At 32.1% G+C, this 27,020-nt stretch overlaps 1 protein-coding gene across 3 annotated transcripts in view; it reads right to left on the bottom strand.

Moving 5' to 3' along the window:
* LOC124359212 (histone-lysine N-methyltransferase NSD2) overlaps window positions 1–8,004 on the bottom strand; it is a 46,339-nt gene extending 38,335 nt beyond the window's left edge. Inside the window, exons 1-2 of one of the 3 annotated variants that reach the window (XM_046811776.1) lie at window positions 7,909–8,004; window positions 2,295–2,916 (exon numbers count right to left, since the gene is read on the bottom strand). In XM_046811776.1, the coding sequence (XP_046667732.1) occupies window positions 2,295–2,805 (511 nt within the window). In that variant the 5' untranslated portion in view covers window positions 2,806–2,916; window positions 7,909–8,004. Of the gene's footprint in view, window positions 1–2,294; window positions 2,917–7,396; window positions 7,535–7,834 lie in introns of those variants that run through there. The other 2 variants (XM_046811775.1, XM_046811777.1) reach the window with 2 other exon arrangements.
* Window positions 8,005–27,020: the final 19,016 nt, after the last annotated feature.

The raw sequence follows: 27,020 nt of genomic DNA, 5'->3' as shown, positions 1-27,020 counted from the left end.
TTTATACTAAGGTTACATATTTTGTTATTTTCTAATAGGGTATTCTTTTTACAATATAACAATAATTTTTTGGGAATTTTAAACTTGCTCTATTAAAAAATCTATTCTACATTAAAAAAAATATTTAGCCTGCTGTTTAAAACTTTTTTATAACTCATGTGTTTTACTTCAAAAAACATTGTATTGCATAAATTCTTTTTTTCTACTGAAAAACTAAACATACAGTCATTTTCTGCATAGTATTTTTAATACATGTGGCTATTTCAAATTATATTAAAAGCTATTTTTTGCTGATTAAAATTGGTCAAAGGTAAAAATCTGGTAAAACAGTTTTTCCTGGTTCTCATTCTTCTAATGATAATGACAATAAAATATAATATTTATAAACTAGATAGAAGAAATTAAAGTTTTCCAGGATGACATATACTACTTAAAAGTACCCAAAAGACACTAAGATATGACATATAATACATTTGGTTTTATGTGCTTGGGTTTTTTACTAGGCTACAAATGAATTCGTAACTATAGATTTGCTTGTAGGCGGTCTGAACTTAATGTTGTTCTCAAAATACAAAACCGCTTCAGTATGACACATATACCATGTAAAAGTGCACAATATACACTAAATAATAATATATTATAAACTTATTGGTAGCCTAATACAAAATTTTTCTATGCATAAAATCAGATGTATATTACTTACTTTCATATGATATATGTATCTTGGTGGGAGCAGTTTTGTATTTTTGAGGTAAAGTTCGGACTGTCCACAAGTAAATATTAGTTACGATTTTCAAATCTGCCGCCAAAAATAGCCAGCTATGATATTGTGAATTTAATGGTTTATTTTTGTTCCAGCTGCTGACTGTGTAATTATAAACAATAAATTTATATTTAGTTATGTAATGTGCCAACCCATAATTTGTTTTATTTAGTGAACAGATTATATTTATAAGTATATATGTTAGGTTTCAATGACTGTCGTCTGCCATTTTCTTCTCTTGCTTCTTTAAGAGGTTGGAGCTGGCTATGAAGTATGAGATAGTGAGGGGAAACTCCTTAATGGAAGCCATTGGCAGTTTCACACCGGTACTTTAGAGGTGTTTCTCAACTTGTATACTTTTATGTCCAAGCGAAATAACAGAATTCTATAATTATATACAGTTCAGGTGATTGATGATTTGAGAAATAACAAAAAAAAACTTATGATATGAAGTAAACATATATTGAACTTTTACCAATCTAAGTCTGCTACTTTAAAGTTTTTCTAAACTATAATATTAACTATTAAGTCAGTTTTGTGTATATGAAAAAAGTAGTTAAATAATATAAACAATGTATGAGTAAATAAACTACAGGCTGTTTGTCTTAAATTAAGTATAATAATTCAGTCCACCAAGGTGGTTTATGCCCATAAGACTTGAAACTCATTTCTAGAAGATGAACTTATGAAACAAAATATAATTACAAAGTTATGATTATATTAAGACAATTATGATATTGTGTAGATTATTACAATCAAATATAGCATGTAAGCACTGTTCTGCCTGCAAACGTTCTACACACACTCAATATTCCTGATTTAATGAAACTTCCCCAACAGTGTAAAATAATTGAATTTGGGTTTTCAGAATAATGTTAGGAATATAATAAACATTATGTGGATAAAATAGAAATTAACCTTATGTCTAGTGAGATATATAATGGTCTGTAGCCAAAAATGTCAACAAGCATCACCATGGTATCCTAATATAACACAAAAATAATCATCACTATCAGTTTAAAATTGTAAAAGATTATTTTTATTCGATGGCCTACTACTATAGGCCATCATATATGCAAGTTATTTGTCACTATCACCCCCTCATAATGCTGAGTGTAAAGTTTATTAATTTATTTAGATTGAATTTTCAAAGAACTAACACTTTTTTATAATTATTGTTTGCCAAATTTACTTGTAGCAGGCTCCAGAGTTACTTATAATTATTAATTCAGATTTTTTGCTCATAATAAATTCACACCATTTTTAATTAAATAAACTAGAGAAACAAAAAAATTACCTTCCAAATTAAAAAATCTACAACTAGTTTATTGTAATTATGTAATAACTAAAGAAAATTTTTCAAAATGCATATCAATTTGTCGTTATTTAGACATTTTCAACATTACATTTCATATGTATCTGTTCCCAATAACATGTCACATTAATTTCTGAGTAAATAACAACTTATATGTGTATGCTTACTTTAATTTTATTTGGAAATGCAGTATGCACAACTAATAATATTACTTACGGACGATTTTTGTGAATATTTTCTGCAGAGGATCGAGAGCGATGATGCACGGCCAGAATGGGTGTCCTCCTACCCTTGCCCAGGCCAGGTCTCCCACCATCCACTCACAACCCTCGATCGGAATACTCGGGTCTTGTGGCTCTGCTTTTATTACTACTTTTGTCATATCTTCGTTAGGAGTTTCGTTCTTTAGTGGTGTTTTGGGTGGTCTTCCGCGCCTCGGTGTATTTGGGTCAGGTTTTCCTTCAGATTTTTTTGGTGAAGCTTTCTTTTTAACTTCTTTATGTACATTAAAATACTGAATCTGATTTCCTGGGCTCAACTTAAGATAGGCACTGACCTTCTTGTCAGTGGACACAAAGTCCTCTTGTAATTTTGGTTTGTGAGATCGCCCATACCTACTTATATTTGGCGAACTCGGGGAATCTTCTGGCTCTGATTTTGTCTTTACCGGGGAACTCACACTCACATTGCCCGAGTTAGAGCTACTGCTTGGGCGTCGCTCATACATACTGGGTTTTGAAATACAATTATGAATTGGAGTAGAAAACGGTAATTTCAACTTATGGAAAACATAAAAAAGACGAACTATGCTCTACACTGCAAATCTTCATGCTAGAACCTGAAAACACAATTTTGAGATATTACTATCACAGTTTTCAAATAAATAAAATAAACACATTATAGTTCTACTCCCAACCATAGTTTGTTATTTATGACTTACATTGCTTTATTTAGAAAATGTAAGAGTTTCCTACAAGAAGATCACGACTAATTTCAACACACAAAACCTTTGGTGATGCTTCCCACTAATAGCTTGTGGCATCATTGTCAGAAGTACTACTGTAGGTCCTAATAAGATTTTTTGTTTGTTTTTAAAGTGTTCCAAAACTTGTTTTATGTAATTCCGGTGCTAAACATTTCCAAAATGTTTATGGTTCCAGTATGAGGGGCCACCACATCAGTCGAATGAGTAAACCAAGTTATTGATTAGAAATTTTTAAATTATTGAATACTAAAAACATTCTAACAATACTGTTTAAAATTAATAAATCTAACAAAGTAAAATCACTTTTGTGGTATTTGAGTAATGGCCACTACTACAATGGCAATGGAACATGCATTGTGTCTCAAGCTGTCTGACATGTTTTTGCTTCAAAATGGTGACAAGTAAATAAGTTTTAGACTGCTATATTTGTTACATTTAATAAACACACATTAGGTAGTTTTTAATTATTAGCCCTTTGAGTGCCATGGCAACAGCATATCAGATATAATAAAAACATTGTAAATTGCAGTGTGAGTTGGCGTGATGATGTGTATTTAGGTGACAAATTTTTATGTAGTACATAATAGTTTAAATTTTCAGAATTGTTATAGCTGAATTCAATATATTTTGATATAAATTAATGCCAGTTTTTTGTTTTCTTCCTCGTAGGTCTTTGGAGTGATAGTTAACTATATTTTGGTATCAATTTACAATAACGTGACCATGGAAAGGTATGTTCATTTTTTTCCCTGAAAACTACAATTTTTCCTGAAAACAATAGTGAAGAAAAAATTTGTCTGCAACGAAAATCAAAGGAGTTACGATTTTTTGAAATCCTCTGAAAACTCTTGTTTTTGACAGTACCTCTGGCAATTTTACTGAAATGATGATGACTAGTACGTTAATCCTGTCAACGATGCCTGCCCGCTGCACACTGCTTGCTCTTTTAGAAAAAAAATTAACTCGAGCTTGCAAAAGTCGAATCCCAGATCACGTGATGCCCCTGATCCTTAACCCTCCAAGTGTTGTTCGACAAAATTTTGTCGGTTATTTTCCATCCTTAACCCTAGAACTGGCGGTCATTTCATCCTGTAGTGTCGGGCTGTTTTGGAGCTTCGCGCAAGGTTTTTTTAAAAAAATTATTAAAAATATAAAATAAAAGCAATATAAATAAGAGTATATATATTTTTGTGTTTAGAATTAAACGTAGAATTGCACTATATTGTAAAATTAACCATAAAAAATTTTCTAATAAACACTTTTTTTATTCAAATATAAAATTTACGAAAAATATTTCTTAAATTTGGGGGGGACCATACCTAGCAAATGAAGTTATAGTGAGAAATATTTATAAGTGAGATAGCCATTCTGTGTCAAATTTTATCTAGTTTCAGAAAAACATAAACATTATACACTTTTATGAAAGCATCATAAAGCTATAGAACAAAAAGCAGCGATGCGCATAAATTCTGAAAATCGGTTGTATATGTAAGACTTTGGTAAAACAAGTTTTACTAATACAATTGTCCATGAATACATTGTTATATTGCAAATTTTCTTACTCAGAATGAAATAACCTGTACAGTACTAATGAAATAATTTCCATAAATTATTTTTTGAAAAGTAAAAAATAGTTACATTTTGCCATTATTCAAAATTTTTGCGAAAAGTCTTTATTCATCAAAATATAAAATGGTTTCTAAAGCTTGTACTAACTCAAAATTTATAAATTTATGTTTTATAAGTAATAGGAAATATTATGTAGTTTTAGAAAACTATAAATATAACTAAATATATGGAAAAATTATAGAATAACTCAAACAGTTATTATATATAACCAAAGAAATTACAGGAAATATATATTTTATTGTGAAAACGATCTATTTACCAAAAATAAATAGTTACTTCAGAGCTAAAAGAGTGCTATAAATAACGTTTAGTAAGTGAAAACAATAACAAACTATGTGAAATGAATTTTAGCCAAGTCATTTTGCCATAGCCTACACAAAGCCGGTAATTTCTCAAACATATTTCAGTAAATAGAAATTGATTTATTCTAAAATATATTTACACTACTACAACATCAAACAACACACTACACATTAAATACGACACTAAAACACTCGTAAAACTATTAAAACTTACGAATATCCACAGCTCCGACCGAAACAATCCACAATGGCAGCGGCAATATGGCGGTCACAACAAACTGCGTCGTTTTCTTTTACGTTCAAAATGACAAGCTTGCTACGTCATAACCATAATACAAAGAGGAATAAAACTCATCTGTTCCCTAGCATTTTTCTTCCCAAATCCAATGGTGCATGAATTATATTGATACGTTACCGGAGTATATTGTAAAAAGTAATTATACGAGAGAATGTTTGACCGACAAAATTTTGACGGTTAACAGTAAAGAAGCGGCATTAACCGACATAATTATGTCGATTAACAGTTCTAGGGTTAACGCAATAATGCCCGAAAGGCATCAATATAATACAATAATATACTTTCCCCCCAGTTTATATGCACCTGTGATAATAATACTTGGCTATAAATGTCCAACCCATGAAAAAAGTCCATTTTTCATGGTCACGCTATTGTAAATAAATACCTATATTTTTATGATCTGTTAGACAATGAATTCGTCAGATGCAGATTAAGTGTTTGGCTAATAGCACTGTGTTTAGGATTATAGTACAATCATTAAATATTGTGAATTGCAGATTACATTTGTTGCTCTAGTTAGTTTGTACTCTTAGTCATGTAAACAATGATTTTGACAACAGCTGTTTTTTTACAAATTTGACGATCTATTGTTGACAATAGTTTATTGTTTAAGTAGTGTTTCATGGCCTTTCATGTGGTAAGTTATGCCTGAAAAAATCATACCTACATATGGAAAATTTGAATGAAATTCTAATATTTTCCATGACGACAAGTACCCCAACGCGTACATGCGATCTTTCAGAACTGCATCACATACCCTACCCTAGATATGTACCCCATGTAAAACACGTTTTGCGCCTGATGTGGTACACATTGCTAAGCATTTCTTTATTTAACTTTTTATTGTGTGCCTGTATTGGTGGCTTTTTAAATTTGATCCCACGCTTAAATAAATACCTCACACTATCGTGTATCTCGTAGGGAGATTGCTGAATTTGTAGGTGCCCCATCGGGTGCATGACGCACTTTACAAAAGCCCGGTGTGTACCTGTTGGGGTACACGAAGGCTGTTGTGAAAGATTACGTGTACTCGATGGAGTACGCTTAGTCGCAAACATGTTAAAAATAGCAGAAAGTTACTAAATGTTACTTTTTTTTAATTATGTTTAATAAATATACAAGTAGCCTAAACAGTTTTTACCTAATATAACAACTCTACTGTAATATGAAATATCCCTATTGTAATCCAGTTTCAACATTTTCATTTCAGTAGTTTAGATAATCATATATCGATTGTGGTGGTAGTGGCGTATTATACTGCAGACTTTATAGTTTAAATAATTATAAGTATCAATGATTTTTTTGTCGAAGTGGCCGCTTAATATGTTTAGAAACTAAATTAAAAAAAAAACAAAAAATGTGTAGAAAGCCCTAACAATTTAAAAGTCCTGGATAAATGAATTAACAGGTGTATGGGCTGACGGTAATGCCTTTGTAGGATATGGTTTTATCCCATGCTGGTGGCGATAAGCAAAGAAAATTTGAGATATCAGCCTTACTTTTCTGTAAAATAAAAGAATTCTAGAGGATCTGAATACAAATACTTGAGATCTCCCGACCAATAGACTAGTTGAGATAGGCCTATAGCCTAATCTTAATTCTATAGGCTAGCCTAGGTCTAGACTACGTAAATAATTTGTATGCCATACTATATACGCCTATAATTATTGATTGTATTAAAATGCGTTGTGGAAATAAAAGTATATCCATTAGTCAATAAGAAATTGTTAAAATGGTTATAGAAATGTTTTTTTCGTTATATGACTTAATAATGCAATTAAGTGGTTTATGTAGATTTGACATGAAACAGCCAAGTTCATGAGGATAACATACTTAGATGCTGAATCTGTAACATTGTTAGGCCTACCTCCACCAAGTAGTTGAAACTCCATGTTACATACATCTGGCACATGATACACTAGTGACGGAGTAACTAATCCAGAACATCCATCAATGATAGTAAGATTGTAATATTAAATCCTCTCACTAAAAACCTACATAAAATTAACAAACTTGAAAGTATACATCTAAATTATCCATTAGAAATAAAATGTCTGACAAAGCTTTTTAGTCTAGTTAAGAATTAATTATAATAGATACTCACTTTTGGAAACAAATTGAAAATTGAACACACAAAATTTTAAACTTTTAAGTTAATATTTTTCTGTTATGTTTATAACAGGACTGTATTCTACTAGAGTTAAAACGGCCATTCACACATACACATTTCAGATCACCATGGAGAAGACCACAGTGTAAAGAAGGCAGGGTCAGACTCATGAGCACTAACCTTTTAATTATATTCGAGTCTAATTACTTATTTGAAACAACTTTAAGGTTATAACAGAAATAAAAAAATAAAATACGGTAGATTTTACAGACTACTCTATTAGAGAAAGTAACAATATAAACAAATGAATTTTAAGAATCTTTACTGCTTGAAGATAAGGGACAGGGCATCTAATGGAGGAGTTTTCAACAAGAATAATTTTATCAATTTAAAACTTTCTACCTAAGCTAGAACAAAAGTAAAATTACTTACAAGATCTTTAAAAATTGTTCTTGTTATTAATTAAAAACTTGCACATATCAGCTTCAATATAAATTAAAATTCACCTTTTCAATAGAAGTTGCTAAATTGTACACAAGTCAACTGACTACGCGAATAGTAGTGGGGTAACTCCGCGCCGAAACAGGCCACTAAAATTTTAACCGCGAACTGGAAACAAAATAGAAGTTTTTAAATTAAATATTTACTTGTTTATAGTATTTAATTATTTTACGTTAACACTATGAAAGTAATTAAAACTTGTCAATAAGACATCTAAGTCGTTAAGTTTAAAAACTACGTCTACAGCTAAATTATTACAAAATTTATGGTTTAACTATTTTGAATGCAAATTTGATGTGCAAATCATTGCATTATATAAAGTGTTATTATTTTAACGTCTTAATTGTTTCAATGAAATTAATAATAATAATTACTCTTCTATAAAGATCTATTAATTAAAAATATCTCGAGGACTGGTGATAGCAGTTGATGCAACAGTTGAAAGCACTATCACTAATATTTACCGGTAGCACCGGTTGTACTTTGTTAAAATCAGAAATCAGAAATCTTGTCGTTGACAATTTACAAAATGCATGAGAGTCGTCAATTCATAACTGAAATATAAACTTAAGGAAATAGTGTAGCTAATACCCATAAAAATAGGTAACATCATACAGTGGTTTATTCATTAGAATTTCCTTAAGTGAAATTTTAAAACTTTGAGGTGTGAGAGTTTTTAATTTTCCAGGTAATGCATTGTTCATTTTAATACCTTGATACATAAAGCTTTGTGGAGTCACTGAAAACATGCATCTTGTTTGAGCTATGTTATGTCTATTTCTTATTATACGAGTATATGTAACTAACCTTACACTCCTTTACATACACAAGAACTGAAAAACATACATAGACGGAAGAGTAAGTATACCTAGCCTAACAAAAAATGGTTTGCAGTGAGCCTGCCAGTCAGCACCAAAGATAATACGGACAGCCTTTTTTGGAACACAAATAATTTGAGCATAAGAACAATTCGCCGAAAGCGAAAGTCTATAAGACAAAATCTATAAGTGGCTATGTATATGACCATAGTAGATGCAAAGGAGAACATCAGGAGATTAACTCCCTCTCAATGATCTAATAATAAATAGACCTTTAGAACTTTTGCGGTCAGGTATCCAATGTGCGAGTGCCATTTGAGGTTGAAGATGGAAGATGGAATTTTAAGAAAGCCAATTTCTCTAGACTAGAACGAAGGCAAAGTTGTATGTACTGAACCTTCTCCCCATTCAAGCTCAGCTTATTACCATTACACCAGCCATGTATTATACCTGATATAGAGGTAACAATATCTTTAGCTGTCTGAGGCCTAATACTCTGAACACACAAGGCCAGATCATCTGCAAACACAAAAAACTTTTCGTGTTGCTCTATGATTTGGCTTGGAAGATCTTTTTGTAAATTATAAATACGGTCTGACCAAGTATAGATTCCTGTGGTACGCCTTGTACAGTCTGCAAATCATTTAAATATACAGACTGAGATCTCTTTTCCAATTAGTATCTAAAAAAAGAAATGGCAACACCCTCAAACGAGTAAAACTACAACTTATCTTTCAACAAATCACGTGTTACAGTGTCGAAGGTCTTGGACATATCAAACGATCTAAAAAAGAACACTCTTTTTAGCTTCCATACTTTTAAAACAGTTTGTAATTAGAGCTTGAGTGGCTGCAACAGTATTATGCTGAGGCCTAAAACCATGTTGATATTCTGATAAAAGATTATTTCCTTTTAGGAAGATTATCATCTGCCTATATATGAGACGTTCCAAGACCTTCGACACTGTAGGCACAATGGATATTGGGTCTATAGTTTGAACATAAATCTTTCTGACCTTTCTCATGTACTGGTATCACTTTATTTTTTTTAAGTTTGTCAAAATAAAAGCCCCTTGTGATGCATAAGTTAAATAAGTATTCTCACTTATGTAATCTCACTAAATAAGACCTCACTTATGTGCTTAGAAGCTATTATTAAGTGTGATGCATTTATTCAAAAAATATCTAGACAAGAGCTATTTTTTAGTTTATTTATGACTAAGAACACTGCTTCTAAAGTGAATTATTTTAGAGTAAAAGTTTCAACTTGGGGTATTTTACTGTTTGTATTTCTACTTAAGAAATAATAAATATCCGCAGACAGACAATCTGGTATATACAAGGGCTTATTATTTAAATGTCTACCTTCATAAATAGCTGCCCATGAAGCCTTTAACACATTGAACGATCCAGCAATAACATTATTGTTATAATGTTATAGTTTAATTTGGCTCTCCTAATTTCACTTTTATATCGTGCTTTCAGTGATTTGTATTTTTCCCTAATTGGCTTGTTATTTAAAGTACTGCTAAATAAAAAAATAAAGCCTCTCCAACTTCTATTTAAAACTAACTAATACTTCATGGCACTATTTGTTATTTGGTTTTAGTTATCAATACTTTAGTTTGTATTGGTACAAAAATATATAGAGCACATAGAAACAGATCAAAGAAACATTAAAGATATCATTAATATATAGGTTACTATTATAATTATACAACAAATCAGTCTACTTTGCTAATAGACTACTGAACAAACATCTAGCAGAGTTTTCATAGTTTAAACGCCTTGTTATATGTCTAGGGTTTATTCTATGTTTGTAGACTCCAAACTAACACAAAAAAGGATAGCATTGTGATCAGAGACTGGTATGTGTAATACAGAAGCAGTCCATGTGTCCGGATGCAATGTAGACAAAATATTATCAATACAAGTCCCTTTTGAAGCATTGTGCTATAAAGTTAGGTTTGGTTATTTCTTTACTGCAATATGTAGACCGAATAGTTTTATTAGGCTATTTAACTCGTGTGTTTCATTGTTGATTTCCAGCAAATCTACATTAAAATCCCTCAAGCATATAAAGTCAAACTTCACACCATGCACAGTATAAAAGATGTCAAGCAGTTTATCCATAAAAGCATGAAAGTTACCTGTAGGTGAACTGTGGAAATTCACCAGCATAGTATTAAAAGTTTTCAGATGTACTGCAGACAATTCAAAAACATGCTCCTCAGCAACAGTAGGTACGGTAAATATTAGTAAATTTGTGGGTAAACATGCTTTTTGACCAACATTACACTGCCATCATGCACAGTCACAGTTCTTGCAAAACAAGTTGCAATTTTATATCCTGCTAAATCAATATTTACAATGTCTACTTTAGATAATCAGTGCTCCATCATACAAATAACATCAACATTTTATAACACAAGTGAAAATGTCTCCGATTGTCACACAGTGGCTAGTCAAAGCAGAGCTTAATTTGGCATTTTCTTTTTGTAATTCAGTAAGTTGTTTTCTCATCTCAGTCTGGTTTATCGTTAATTCAGAACACTGTTCATTTTGATATGTTCAAAACACTGACTAAAATGATAACTATCACTTTTTTCTGACTTATCTGTATCAGGCGACTTATGAATCACATGATGTTTTATGTAAATACCAGTACAGCACAACTTGCACTACCAATTATTAATACTTACAGCCTTGTTTTTACTAAATTCACAGTAATTTATATTCGCACATTCATTGTGAATCCAAAGGTTACAGACTAATATCCTGCACACTTGAGTTTGTCAGACTTTTGAGAAATTATTTTATGACAGATACCACATTTCGTAACGTCTTTTCGACAGAACAAAGCCATAACAAACGTGAATGACCTGAGAATGCTAACTGTCTTGTTTGTGTTTTTTCCGACGAAAGAAACCTGAAATATAATAATTCCTTTGGAAGTATACAAAGTATATATTTGATCGTTATAAGTAAATATGTCAACAAACATAATTTATAATTGATTGTAACTAAATTAATTATACGTTTTTACAAACAAATGTAAGTTATGTTTCTTAGATTTTTGTTTCTAAGAAACAACGTATAAAATGTATATTAATTTTGACGTTTCAAGATGGTAGACCTGTCTTTATTTCTTGGTAGAAATCTACTTTTTTTAGGAACCCGGCAGGGATATTTATTCCTAAACCGTGTATATTTTAAGCAGATCTTACTCGTTATGTAGATTTATCATACCCGTACTACTCTCTTTTATGTAAGGATCAAATTCAAATAATTGTAGTACGTGAGGTCCTGGTTTCAATTATACATTATGACAGTACCAGATAGGAATATAATTTGCTTTGTAAATACAATTATTCCAACAGAAAAGATAAATTTCTTTATTAATGTAGCCTACAGCAAAAGTTTCAAAACTTTTAAACGAACGGACGTGACGGTCGGTGATCAAATAATCTGGGAAGTCCGTTTTTGATCAATGGTAAGATAATGATTAAGATTTAGAACAGTAGACTTATTATTATCATATTCTTCCTTAAGGACCCCTCATCCTTAAATTACTTTTCTTTCGTTCTCTAGGCTCAATATATTATGTCACTATTAGCTGGCATGTTTGAGGTCTGGTTTAAAAACACTCAACTTTGTGTTTTCGGTTAATTGAAAAGTCATTGATGTTTTGTAACTTTGTATATGCCAACCCTTAGTTCAGCCAGTTTGTGTTGAATTAAACTTGAATTACTGGTTAAAGCATCTATTTCACTGTGTTTGTTGAATTTAAACCTAGCAATGATAATAAGGACGTTATGAAATTCTGTAATTGATAAATGAAAAAGTTTGGATTGAATCCCCGAATAAAAAAAAGAAATAGGGACAATCCAAATAGAACATGTGACAGTAAATATAAGGTAAAAAAAGTAAGGGTAAAGTTATGATGGCTGTCCAATTTACAAGCAAAAACGGAGTGAAACATTTACATGAGAAAGAAAATCTATCTACATTATTCACCGTGATTAAAGGGTAGAATAAACAACACAAGTGATACTTTCTGCAGTGATGTACTGATTCCTAGTACAATGCTGTATGCTAGGACTTTCAAAAGTAAGAAACTGATCCTTTAAAGAACCTTTTCACCTAAGAAATGTATAAAACCATATATGAGTATTTGCAGCAATTTTTGGAAAAACTGATTACAACAAAATGGACGTCAGTTATATTGGTTACCCTGAATAAAAAATATCTTGATCTTATATTTATTGATAAAGTTATCTACTGGCCCACTATTAGACATAAGACTCTGGTATTCTATATATTTTTATTACAAAAGGCTTTTTGATGCATATATTTTACAGTCAAATCTTGCTCTTCTAACCACTCACCAAACATTTTTACTATGAGTACACAGCTAAAGGATCCCCTCCAAAACTCTCCATAAAAATACACTGGTTGGTATTTTTTAATCTCTTTAAAGCCTCAGCTCTCGGTTATGTTGGTTTGTTTAATTCACTGTGGCTGCTATTCCTGTATGATGGGATCTCCCCAGGATTTGAACCCGTGATCTGTCAGATAGAGAGCCGTGACTGTATCGACAAGTCTACGGAGGAGGACCACTGGTTGGGATAAATACCGAGAACACTTCGTTGACATTGTGACTTAGGAATTGTACTCTAAGCTTTGATGATCATTGATAATATGGTTGGTTACCTTAACGATACAATTCAATTAGCACCGTGAATAGACAAAGAGGAAAGTCCTAACTTTGACCTGATTACAAAGAACAATCTTAAGACCTGAACAAAGGTCTTGCTATACTCGTATTTAATACTGCACAATGGAAGAAGTCCATTAAAAATAAATACTATTACTAGCCCGATTATTTTTATTAGCACTATTTTGTATATTTTGTTATTCAATAGTGCTACAATTCTCGTATAGGCATAGTCATGGAAGGGTTTGGAAATTGTAATCTCCATTCGTACAAATAAATATTTAAAATTATTTTGACATGAGTTATACATATGAAGATTTAAAAGACAAAGATTTGTAATTTAAGTCAAATTATATCTCGCAGTTCAATGTAGCTGATTTGTATATTCGCCAAAAAAAGAGTAAATCTGGACTCCTTAGAAGTTAACTGTAGTAGGATTCATGCTATCGCACATCGAGTGAAAGACAGCGAGTAAAGTTAATAAGCAATTAATTTTCATATGAATTGTAACAGTTTTAAACCTAAATTTCATCTTAAAATAATTCTAATCGCTTTCATTACTGACACTAGTCGTGCATTAATAAATTGTATAGATGATGGTTGCCGATAGCGGTAGTAGTAATGAAAACGTAAAAGTACTTTTGAAGTATGATTGGGAGTGGTCAGGATTGTAGCTTTGTTGCTCAAAATGTTGAAGAAGAACTAAACAGAAACATAAATAAAAGAGAATCTACCAATTCTTCTATTGAAACATTTGTTAGTTGAAATTACGTGAGTTTATAATATTTGTTAACTTTCTAAAATGCCCACTCGTGATCAGGCCCTCTAGAATTTGAACTGCTAGATTCTATAATATTAGTAGATGGTATTCTATAATAACGTTAGTACCTATGAACTAACTCGAGGGATTTTTTCGTTCGACGCCATTAGTACGGGACAGCGTTGAAAAAGCCATTAGGGCCATGCTTTCAGAACCTAGGAATAGGTTCTAATCCTGTTCAAACAACCATAAAACAGCCTTTCTTGGTTTGCTATTTTATTTCAGTAATTAAAATAGCACAGAAAAGTTGCTAAATAGACACTATGTTCATCGTAACAAGCAGGTAGAACAATTAGTATTATATTTAATTTCATCACAATATTTAATTTTGATGAGTGAGGTCTAAAAACGCAAGTTTAGATCAGATCTGACATGTAACATTTATAGTACGGGAGGCGAGAACCTATTTTGTGTAGTATAAGAACACATTATAACTTTTTATTTTGATAGAAGAATGCATTTTAAGGAAGGTGCACCAAATGTCAAACGCCCTTTGATTGAGTGATGACTGATCATTTTATATTTCTAAACTTAAAAAATCAACTAAAAAATATGCGTCACATGCAGGTAAAACAACAATAGTTTTTTCAACAATGATACTAAATACTACTTTATTAACTTCCATAATTAACAAGTTGAGGTTTAGAAATTGAGTCAAATAGTCTAAAAACCTTAAGAAGCATGTTCTGAGACTTTAGGATTGTTTTATATACGAAAACATTAATCACAATTATTGAAGATTTTTAAATGGATGAAGATGGCAAGTAGCATTTAGAGTGCAATTGAGTTAGATGTGCGGTAAAGTGAAGCGTTGACAAGCATTTGGTCACTTTGGCTCTAAATAAATTTTTATTTTAAATAAGTAATTTGAATACATCACAATTTGCAATAATCACCACCTCCATTCCCTAACAACTATATATATTCCTGTGATCCACTAAAACATCACCATTTACTTCCTTCATCCACTACATAAGAACAAGGTTTATTAACACATCCATTTGCATAATATCTGTTAACTAAGCCGATCTGAGGATTAGTAGGCTATCTAGTCACGTAGATACTATAATCCACAGTGATCAAAATACTGATGAACCATCTGTTATAAAGTAAAAATTTATTCTATCAGAAAAACAAGCCAGAATAGAAGCAGCTATTCTCAAATTAGTCAGGGAGTAAGGTAAAGCTTAATTTCCCTAAAAAGGTAAATTTGTTGAGGAGAAAATAAATAAATGTTTTCTTTGAAGTTGAAAATGTTTAGTTTCTGATTATAAATTATGTAGGTAGTGATAGATTTCCAATAGTAAAATGGATTTTCGCTAAAATGTTCCTTATAACAAAAAAGTAGTAATATCAGTACATCGACAGAGGCAAATCGCTAGATATATGAGATACATCAGAATGTTTTAAAAAGAAAATTGATTATAATGATAAAAATAATTCATATATTACAAGTAAAAGTTGCAAAAGTAAGTAGTTGCATTTTTATGTTTTTAAGAACTAAGGCGTTGAACAGTCTTGTGTATAATGTAATCCTTGTCATAATAAAATATCTTTAGCAACATTGTTAAATTAACTACGATATCAGCTAATAATGGGTGTTATATTAATGAATGTTACCCTTGATTTTTGGACATTATTTGTTAGTATAAACTTTTTCATTCTATTTAACCTTCCGCATTGTTTTAAAAGAAACATATTGATTATTAAGGACACACAAGTTTATTTTTAAAGAATATGATCGAAGTAGTTTTTACGCAACAGTGATTGGGGGGGGGGAGGTGTCCACAGACGACGAGATCACGTTATATGAATTATGTATACGAGCCAACAAAAGGATAAATATCACCAAACCACAGCATAAACCCATTTTAAATGCAGCAAAAATACCAGTAGAGCTCGTCTTTAGGTATAATAATACGCTACTATTTTAATACATTTAGTTGTAACACTTATTAAGCTATTACTTCGTTTCTAAATATATTTATTATTTTACATATATTTATAAACTTTCTCCCCCTCGGGTTCCGCATAAGATCGGAATATACTAAGGAAAATGAAATAATACCTCAGTTAGTGAAATCCAAAGTAGTCGGAACTTCTTATCAGTAGAGTTTTTCCGGTGTATTATCCAACCGGAAGTGATTTTTTCAATTTATCTTCGATAATTATGTAAGTATTATTCGGCGTTCAATTGATACCTAAAATCAATGTTCTAACATAATTCTAAGTACCACTTTTATCTCAACGATTCAACCAGTGAAATCCAAAATCGTCAAAACTTTAAAACTGTAGAGAGCTTTTCTTCGGTATTTACCGACCGGAAGTGATTTTTTTCTCAATAATTATGTGGGTACATTGTACAGTTTAATGATAACAAAAATCGCCGTCCTAACTCAATCAAAAACACCACATTTACCTCAATTACTGAAGTCCAAATGAGTTGAAGTTCTAATCAGTAGAGTTTTTCAAGTGTATTACATTTTCCGACCGAAAGCGATTTTTTATTTTTTTTTTTTGATAATTTATATACACGTCTACAGTTTAATGACACCTAAAATCAACGTCGTAACTTAATTCTAAGCAGTCATTTTACGTCCTCAAGACGAATTTGAACGAAGTGGTCGCTAATTTAAACTGTTCGCCGTGTTACGGTTCAGGTTACTTTGCGAAGTCACGTGACCGCGCCCTATAGAAATACCGTGATTACACTACACTATCCGAAAGGCCGAGCCCAAAATTATCGTTTGATACTTTATGATTTAAACGAAAGGACAATTATATTTTTAATAACGGTCACTTTAATCAGTTAAATCAATCAATTTAATGTTTGTAGACAAGAATAAAATAACTCTCCTTTTTTCTCCTGCTCCATGCTTCATTTTTTAATATGTTTTAAAATTTCGGGGGGGGGGGGTCCGGACCCCCTGGACCCCCTCCTTCGCTACGCCACTGGTTGCATCAACACTGTTTACATGTTGTTTTCTCATATTCTGCACCACTGCTTTACTGGGGGATCATAAAGTGTAGATGCCTGAGTTTGAATGCTAACCACAGATTAAATAGTAGAGCTACAACAATAACGGGAGTTATATTAAAAGTTAGCTTGTTGAGTTGTGGGCTTAGACACAAAATGCAAAATTATAAATGTTAACCTAACAGCCTTTCAAAATGCGTAAGTAGGAAACTTAAGATCCGATTAAGATAAATTTATTTTACAAGATAAATACATCAGTATTGTTTTTGAGTACCTGTATGTAGTTTTATAATTTTTGAATATGAAAAAATTTGTTATTAATTACTATTTTAGTTTTCATTCTTGACCAGACAGTTACAAGAGACCGGCATTGATCACGTTACACGGAGTTCTTAGAGGAATTATTTTAGTTCTGTAATTTTGTAGACCACTACAGTATTAAAAACGATTCATATTTAAAAAAATTTAACTGAACAAGGTTTTGTTAACGTTAACACCTGTCTGGCCGTTTAAACGCACAAACCGCCAGACTACCGCGCAACACCGTCCTGGGCAGTAAAAAACAAAGCAACAAAAATACAAAAATATATTTTAAAGTTCAACATTGTTTTTTTATTTTGTCAAGATGACTCGAGTTTCTAATGTTATACTTCTGTCTTCAAAGCCATAGTAATAAATCTTTTGCTAGTAAATGTAATTGTAAAATATCGATATGTTGATGTTTAAACAAATGTGATGCACGAAGCAACATGGATCCAAATTCATGTTTTATCCATTTTAAGTTATTGTTCCTAACCAATGGCGTTTACAATTATTTATAATTTGACACCTAAATCGTATGGTTACGACAAAAAATAACCAACTTATAGCCTAAAGAAAGTAAAGAGCGTAATAAATTGTTTTGAGAAAAACATGTTTCAAAATTCCAAATCTAAGCAGCTAAGTAAGCTAACAGATTTAAGAACAGTTTTTTATACCTAAGCTACATATTTGTCATAATGTCTAGTTTTAAATGCAACAGCTATTTAATGTATTACTTTACGTTTTAGCTCAAAAATATTAAATTAAATACCTTAATAGAGTACGTATGAGCGAAACTCGACAATTTGTAATTTGATAGAAAATATAAAACAAAAACTTATAGATTAGGTTACATTACATTAAGGCTTTAAACTAGGCATACTTGCTTAATGTTTGGCTCAGTTTTGTAATTTACAAAATTACATAGAAATTTGTAATTTCAAAATGGTAGCTTTTATAAGGTTAGGAGAAAAATAAGAATATGTTACATTAAACCAAGTTTTATTAGTAACAAAATTAGATACCGAACAAAACCGTTTAAATTATCCCTCGTAGGCTTAAAAAAACAATGGAACGAACATTAATTATTAATTTACATTTGTGAGAATCTTTGTGATTAAATTGATCGCTTACGTTTGTTTCGACGACTTGGGCAGCCTCGGTTCAAGCTGGTTAACTAACTCTTCTTCCCTTGAGTTATCAGCGACTGTTACTGCAGGGTACAATTGATCTTCGTATTATTCTTTGCAATAGGATATTACTGAACAGGTATTTTTCTGTCATCTGACAATCCTTGAGGGAGCACTCTGTCAGCACACCTTTTAGGTCCATCGTTAGATGGAAAAATCCGGTGAACATAAACGTTACAATCACTTTCAAGTTTGTAGTTGACAACACCTTTGTGGGGGTTCTCAAATTCAAAATGGTTAAACCTGGTGATGCTGGAACCATATTTGGCCAGAAAACTTAGCTAGTTGTAAATTGGCACGTTGGTGTTGCCTCCTTCATCTCAAACAGCAACACCAAGCAAGTTGACTTTGGATGTTAGAGTGGATGCTTCAACTGTTTGTACTAGTTCTTAAACTGAAAAAACAGGTTGTTTTAAATTTTTCTTGAAAAGTCCAATTCCCCAATCACAGGAAAACATTGTATGTCCTACTGGTAAAAATGAAAGAATAATTTTCTGGTTCATATTGTTATACACCCCGCCAAACTAGATAGCCAACCAAAATATTATTTTTATTTTTGGCCGACAAAATTGTTTGCATGGATGTACATAATTCTCTCACCATGGCTGAAATGCTCAAAGTAGTGGTGAAATAGGCTCACAATAAGGTTAGAGTCCTTACCAACGTTTACATTCTCTGGCATCAGATAATTAGCTTGTCTGTTTATGGTCTCACACATAACACAATAGATCCCTTACCTTAAAAGGGACCAAATATATATATAGGTCTTGGCTGAAGGGAGTTGTGTGGAATATGGGCCTGCTGCGCCATATCAAAGCTGTAATGCACAGTAACATCAGCACTAGAAGAGTTAGGTTCACTAGACTACTTTCTTTTCCAACAAAGCAATCTTTCCTTTTCTTGATGATGTTTTAGAATTGTCTCTCTTTTGCAACCAGATCCAAATGGGCTGTCATTTTTCTAAGGGTTTCCATTTTTTCTTCTTCTGTTGCCAATGCCATTTTAGCACCAGATGTATAGTACCGTTGACAAGTGGTACGCAGGTCTGAACGTGGCTTCATTATAACAATATCACCACAGGTTTTACGCCAAATGTTCCGAAATAATCTTTTCGAAATATGTTTCTGAGCGATATCATCTTTAAAACTTGCAGCATATTGTTCATAAAATGTTCCTAATGTTTCATTTGAAGGTAAAAGTTTCAAATTTGCATTGTAATCTGTACTGGCACGACCTGGTAAAGTTAGTGCATTTTGCTCTGTATAGATGGTTAGAAACCTAACGACAAAGACAATTTTGTTATGAGAAGTAACATTTTTTTTGCCATTTTACCTGCATTACTATGTGGGTTTAGATATTAATTAACTTTGATTGTATACCTTGGTAAGGAGTGTGAATAGCTTTATTTTTTTATGTTATGAGCAAACATAAAGGTTTCTCGACATATTTCTAAGCCTTCAAGAAGTTATGTACATCTCGATTTCTGTCTCTGAATTGGTTTGTTATATTTCCCAGTTATCATTCATATGCTACGTGGCATTGATATGTAACTGGAGCGAAACTATCGTGTCCAGTTTGTTTACATGGTTCTCATAAAAATCAATTTCAGCATATCTTCGCATTTCAACCAGCTCATCGCCCTGCCACTGGCGACAATGTTCTTGACACCCACAGCCATTTTCTAAAAAGGCTTCAATCATATTAAAATCAATATCTGCATCAAAAACAGAAGGAAGATTATCATATGCACCAGGATCATTCAGTGGCTGCCCAGCGCGAGCGTCGTTTTCATCGACAGCTTCTTTCACCTACATCTTGAAGAGTCGGTATAACCGGATAACAGCAACACCTCAGATAGATCCGCAGAGACTAGATTAATACCGACATCAACATCACTTTGTTCATCACTACATGAGGATACACCACGTCGACGAAAGTGCTCTTCGTACACTTTACAGTCGTCATCACTCACTTTAACAACACCAAATTTATTAAGCATTTTAAACACAACCTTTCCATCAATGTTTTACATCAGCAGTTTGCGCGAGAACTGGGGGATATGTGGAGAGACAGTAATAAAACCAAACAACAAAACAGCTGTTTCGTGTCAGGCAGCTGATTAGTTGGTTACAGACAGCAGTCACCTGATTGGTTACGTTTTGCAGACAGCTGTGTTATTAAAGAAAATAATCGTTCCTTTGTTAGACGAACGTTCAAGTAGTTAGCTGAAGTGGCGCTAGAGTGCAGGGAAATTTTGATTGACCAGTACACAGTATCTAGAGAAGGGACACAAAGTCGCTCCATGTTATATCTCCAAATGTGTCCCTTTTCTCAAACCTGACAACAATCACTTTATCGATGATTATTTCGCTGTTACCGACTAAATATCACTACAGTCGATACGTTGGAAAAACAAGCGAATGAAAACAGAAAATTGATTTTTTCAGCCTTTACTCAACTATTTACTTGTACTGATAATTTTACCAAGCCGACTTTGGGTTCTTTTTTGCATCACAAATTTAAATTTTTTACGCATTTATAATGAAAGAGTAAAGTTTAAAAACTAGTTTAGATTTAATTCTTTATGTTTCTTGAAATGTTTAAAGTTTACAACCTATAAGTCTAAAATATTTTAAATTTGCCAAAAAATTAATATTTTTTGTTTGTGTTGTTCTCTTAGGCCAAGAAGTTGAGAAACCTCTCATTGCACTTTGTCAAAAGGACATTTTCGCTTGCTTTGCTTGAAGTAGCAGGATGTTCAGGATGGTTGCGTTTGGGGATAGGGGCACCATGACCCGAGAACCATGACTAGGGATAGCGGGATAACGGACAGTCAGGATTACACATATCCAACATTTGGACACACTGCCATAAGCAATTTGCAACATTCAATTCTTCTTCTTCGTTAACGCTGAAGGTTTAATAGGTACTAGTTATTTTTTGACCTCTCCATTTAAACTGTGTCTCTGTCGCAAGTTACTACACCATGGAGGATCAAACTGTCAAAATGTTTTCGACATAATGAGTCGTGACATTTGCTTATAATGATTTTGCTTGTCCAGTGTGCGTCCAGCCTAAGGGAGCACCACCCACCTTCCCTTTGCCCTTGATCGCACGCGATACCCTCATGGTTCATCGTTGCGCCACTACTCTCAAATAAACAAAATCGATTTAAAGAGTCTATACATTATAGTGAAGACATTAGCTCACAGTTAAACTGAACAAAGAAATTTAAGTAGTATGGCCTAGAAATGTTACACCTCAATCGACTATTAAAATTATTATTTAAGAGCAACACGACGCAGGATACACAAACATCAGAACATAACTCCAGATATTCCTTACTCTTCCAGTATCTGTCGCTTTGTTGGAAAGCAAACTAAAATTTATTAAACATTTCTTAAGAAGGACTGTGAAACAAATTAACAAATTAAAGTATAATATCAATTGAAGATCAAAGATCATAAACATTTCATTTGACAATCAATATATTTACTGCCAAAATTCTTGAAAAACTAAATTATATTAAGTAAAAAAAAAAAAACAATAAAAAACAATATTTTTTATCACGTGGTAAAGTTTCCATGCTGAGTTTATTGAGCTATCTTTTAAAAAGTGTAGTTGTTCCATTTATAAAAACATCTAGTGGATTGTCTTAACTTGAAAGAATGTCAATTATAAAATATTAGTTATGTTGTTTGTGTCATTGTTATAATTTGAAAATACTAAGTAGTAAGTAATATTAATCTTCTAATATATAATTAAGGCAAAATCAACATTTATTAATTTTTAAATATACGAAATTTAACTGCAGATATAAAAATGTACATATATAAAATTGTTTTAATACGCCCTCATCTTTCTAGGAAACAAGTTATAAACATCAGTTCTATCATTGGTATAAAATACCACGAGTATAGTAATAATAATTAATTAATTCTGAATTATAAGCTCATTTAGAAAGAGCATAAAAGTATTTTTTAATTGGAAGGAGTTGATTGGTGGGGAAGGCCGGCAATTTTAGTACTTCCCCCTCTGGAAAAATTTGTAGCAGCGACTATGGCAGAACAATCATCTGCAAGAGCAATAATTTCTTATCTGTGGAATCTCTAAATAATTTGTTTCAGGAAAATTATATTATTGTGACAAAAACAAAACGTTTTTGGCTGTATGAGTATAATTTGCCTGTATATTTTTGCTCCAGTTTTAATTTGCTATTTAGTTAAGTTTTATATTGTTTCATATGTTATGCTATTATTTGTATTACCTTTGGAAAAGAACTTTATTACTTTAAAGCAACAATAATATGATTCAGCTGATTGTGAACACTGCATCCTTAAGTTCATGTATATAATATACATTGACATCATCAATGTGTATAACATTGTAGCATATAGGCTTCCGGGACACTTATTTCGTAGCTTCTACACTGATAGCAATCAGTGTCAAAAACGGTATGAAAAAGCTTGCATGAAGGACTCTGTACACTCATCACAAGTTGTGGGAGTAAGTACAATACATCGACATACTAAAAATAAATATTTGGTTTTCTGTAAAAAGCGTGAACTAGTTTAATGATAGGTAAATACGTCTCAAGAAGGTTATGGTTGTAAGAGTGGTGCCAGACATTGATTTCTCCAAATATGTTGGTCGATGTAATTAAGTTAGCGATACCTTACAACGGCAGTATCGAGGAAGCCGTAGAGGGGCGGCAAACACCCCCGGTACAGCAGAACCACCGCGCGAGGCCGGCACACTCCCTCCCTCTGTTGGTGTCTCCGTCTTGCCTCTTCCCCATCTCTTTCTAACTGTTATTTCATTAATTATTGTCCTTCTGGTTAAGAGAAATTGTACTCTCAATGAACTCAATAGACACATAGTGCTGTATTTCAGCGCTAGGTAGTGTATCAAGAGAGTAGCAATTATTACAAACCAGGTTATTTTTCTTTTTTCTTTTTTTTTGAATAACGGCCGATCCTAATTTTTAAACATTATTCTGTCCCTCCTCATGGGCCAATGGCCTGTGCGAGGATCTTATCAAAAAGAAAAAGGGAGAGAGTCGATACAGTACAAGGTCGATGATACTGGTAAAAAGAGCAATGGTCACTTACATGATTTGAACCTGCGCTATCTCTAACTCAGACCCAAAGTCCATCGTCTTAGACCGCTCGGCCATCGGCAGTCCCTATATAAGTTACTGTGGATATGTCGTGTACATCTTTCCATCAAATCGAAGTACATACTTGATACAATTTGAAGCAGTTCTATAGAGCCGTCTATATTAATATGGCATTTTAACAGCACAGTACAAGAAACTGCTGGTAACTGTTAATTCAGGAGTCGAATTTGCATTGTATAAGTGTAAAACCTAGATTTTATTGAAATGGATAGAGACGTTTCCCATAAGGAAAAATCTATCGTCAGCCGCACAGGTTTTTGGTCGAGATGGAAGGGTCAAAAGCGAAAAATATTAACAATATACATTGATATTATTTTGTCAGATATATACTCGTATTTAGGTTTGACACCGCCAGCCACGTAAACACATATTAAATCAACGTCATCTAACCATATAAAGACTCTAAAAGTGGCACCATTCAGTCTCTATCTAATTGTCTGACGGCGATATAAATATTATTAATGTATATTACAACCGGTTATAAATGTACCAATCTAGGTCAAATATAATCTGAGAAAAAATTGCTTCTCGTTTCAGACTTTCAACACCCTTCCAGTTTGACCTTAACCAAAACTAGATCGATTTATTTTGTAGAGGAAATTTCTCTTCGATTTCATGAAAAACCAGGTTTTGTGCACGTTTAAGTGTTAGCTCTTATTATTGTAAATAAGGTATTGATGGTGGTGTATGACTCAATAACTACCGCGACCAGATTAATCTTCTTCTGATGTAGGACATATTTTAGAATTACACCAGACACCACGTGAAATAATTAATCTAAGATTGCTCAGTTGACGTGTACTTAAAACAACATTAGTCACATGCTAGACACTTCCAGTCATGTGTTTACACAAGTAGTTTTAATTATATATTAAAAAACACTCATTAATTTTTGGTTGTTATTAAGGGGCATAGCATTTATTTTTGAGCTGGTTAATATTTCGTTGCAACTGAATGCATAAATAAAACGCTGTTAATCTAACAGAGATTTTAAGTAGAATTATAAAGAAATACTTACTTATATGCATCACAGTGCAGGCGGTATTAGAAAATGCAAGCCGGTTGGCACTCAGGTGCCCAGGTATGTTCTTCAGCTACAATCAGTTTAGTACAGCGTTTGATAGAATTCTTGAATTTGCTTGAAATTTAATTTATTCGACTCTTAGAATTCTGTTAATGTCATAACGATAAAAAAGAATTAAACCTTTGTATTTATATTAATTGTTCACTACGTCTTATCAAAGTCACGTATCATACAACCCCATATAATATATATATATATATATATATATATATATATATATATATATATATATATAAAATATGAGACTTTTTAATGATTATGTTTTAAAAATACCAGCCTCGAACTAAAAAGGCTAGATATTATTAATTATCAACATAATGATTAATACTATTACTGATAAACTTTGGCCTATAATTAAAAAAATCATTGACTACATATCTAAACAGATTCATATATTTTAATATACTATTTATACTAAGTTTGAATGATATATTTTTAGTAATAGAAATGTTGCATTCATTTTCCTATTAATTGAAAATGTATACAAAATAATATTAATGAATTGTCTGTTAATAATAATTATATAAATTCTTTTTGGTGTGAGAACTAAAACAAAATTAAATAAAAAATTAAGTTTACAGTTTTAATGAGATTCTTTATAGTTTTGAATTTTGAATGGCATTAAAATACTTTAATTTACTGTGTATTAACTCACGAAAAATTTAAGATTTTTTCTGAGACTGAATAATCATGTTTCAAAGATCATTGTGTGTTTAAATAGTAGACAATAGTTTTCTACAAAATTGTAGTAACAGGTAAGGAGTGCGCTATATCACGTGTCAGCCTTTGATGCAGTTTCATCCAAAAATTTTAATCTATTGCTCAATTGTTTCGCTAAATATCTTGCAGGTAGACAGATAGAAGAGTATTTTAGCCAGCTCTCTGAATGATATGCTTCACACACGCTCAAGCAATAAGTAACATAAATCAATACTTGTTTTCATGGACATATGCATAGTATTATTTGTAAACAGTTTGCATATTAAAATTTTGCTAAAAGTTGCTTTAACCTGTTTATTTATTGACTGTGATAACATAAATGCTGTATTTATATTTTGGGATTGAAGCCGGTAGTACTACATTTTACCCATTACCTTCTCGTTCCCTAGTTATGTTTGCTTTTAAATCTGAACTATATAATCGTATTATAAAGACAATAATCTGCTTGAGTTTCTTAGTTTTATAATTTTTCAAAGTCAATCAACTGCTCAGAGACGATTTTTTTCTGTAATTTATGTTTGTGAGATGAACTTTATTAAATAAAGTTATTTTATTTGCATTTTTCAAGCCGATTCCAATGTTCTAATAACTATATCAACCGCGGGCTTGTATATCAGTTTCAGAATATTCTATCGCCACATTCCTACGTCACTGCCAGCCCTTGATGACGATTTGAGGTTAGTTGTGAAACGTCGGCAGGTCAGATGTGATGTGATCTACGGCTCGGTTGAGGTTAGGTTTGGTTACAGCTGACTCGTGCCGTAACTTGAGACATCAGCTGTTAACAGATCACCTTCCCTCTAACCCACCCGCCGAGCCGCTGTGGCTTATGTATTTTGTGTCATATTGTCAAGGAGTTATAGATGATATAGATCCTACAAATATACTATAACAATTTAATTACAATATTAACTAAGATTCAAAAGTATTTACCTTTCAATCGGACCAGCATAATTTCTGACTGCGCTTTGAATTTCAATTCCCTACAATTCCCCACAAAAAAATTATGTAGTGAAGAGAGCCAAATACGCAACTGGTGCATAAATCAAGATTTTGAATGAAGATACGGAAGGTGTTCAACGAATTTACCGAGCCTAACTCTCCCACGAAAGTTATTCACTCAGATTTTGGCACAAATTAAAAAGTTTAAACTTAAAAATAAATTATCACCTGAAAACCACATTTATTTTCCTACAAGATTATTATGACGCGAAATAGGTACATGCACATAAGGAGTGAAGTGCGAATCTGTTGACCTGAAAGATGGTTTGGGTACGATGCAAAGCTCAACGACAATTTATTGTTCTGAACCA

The sequence above is a fragment of the Homalodisca vitripennis genome, chromosome 4 (genome assembly GCF_021130785.1).
Source record: "Homalodisca vitripennis isolate AUS2020 chromosome 4, UT_GWSS_2.1, whole genome shotgun sequence".
NCBI lineage: Eukaryota > Metazoa > Arthropoda > Insecta > Hemiptera > Cicadellidae > Homalodisca > Homalodisca vitripennis.
This window is presented reverse-complemented; position numbering and strand designations above follow the sequence as displayed.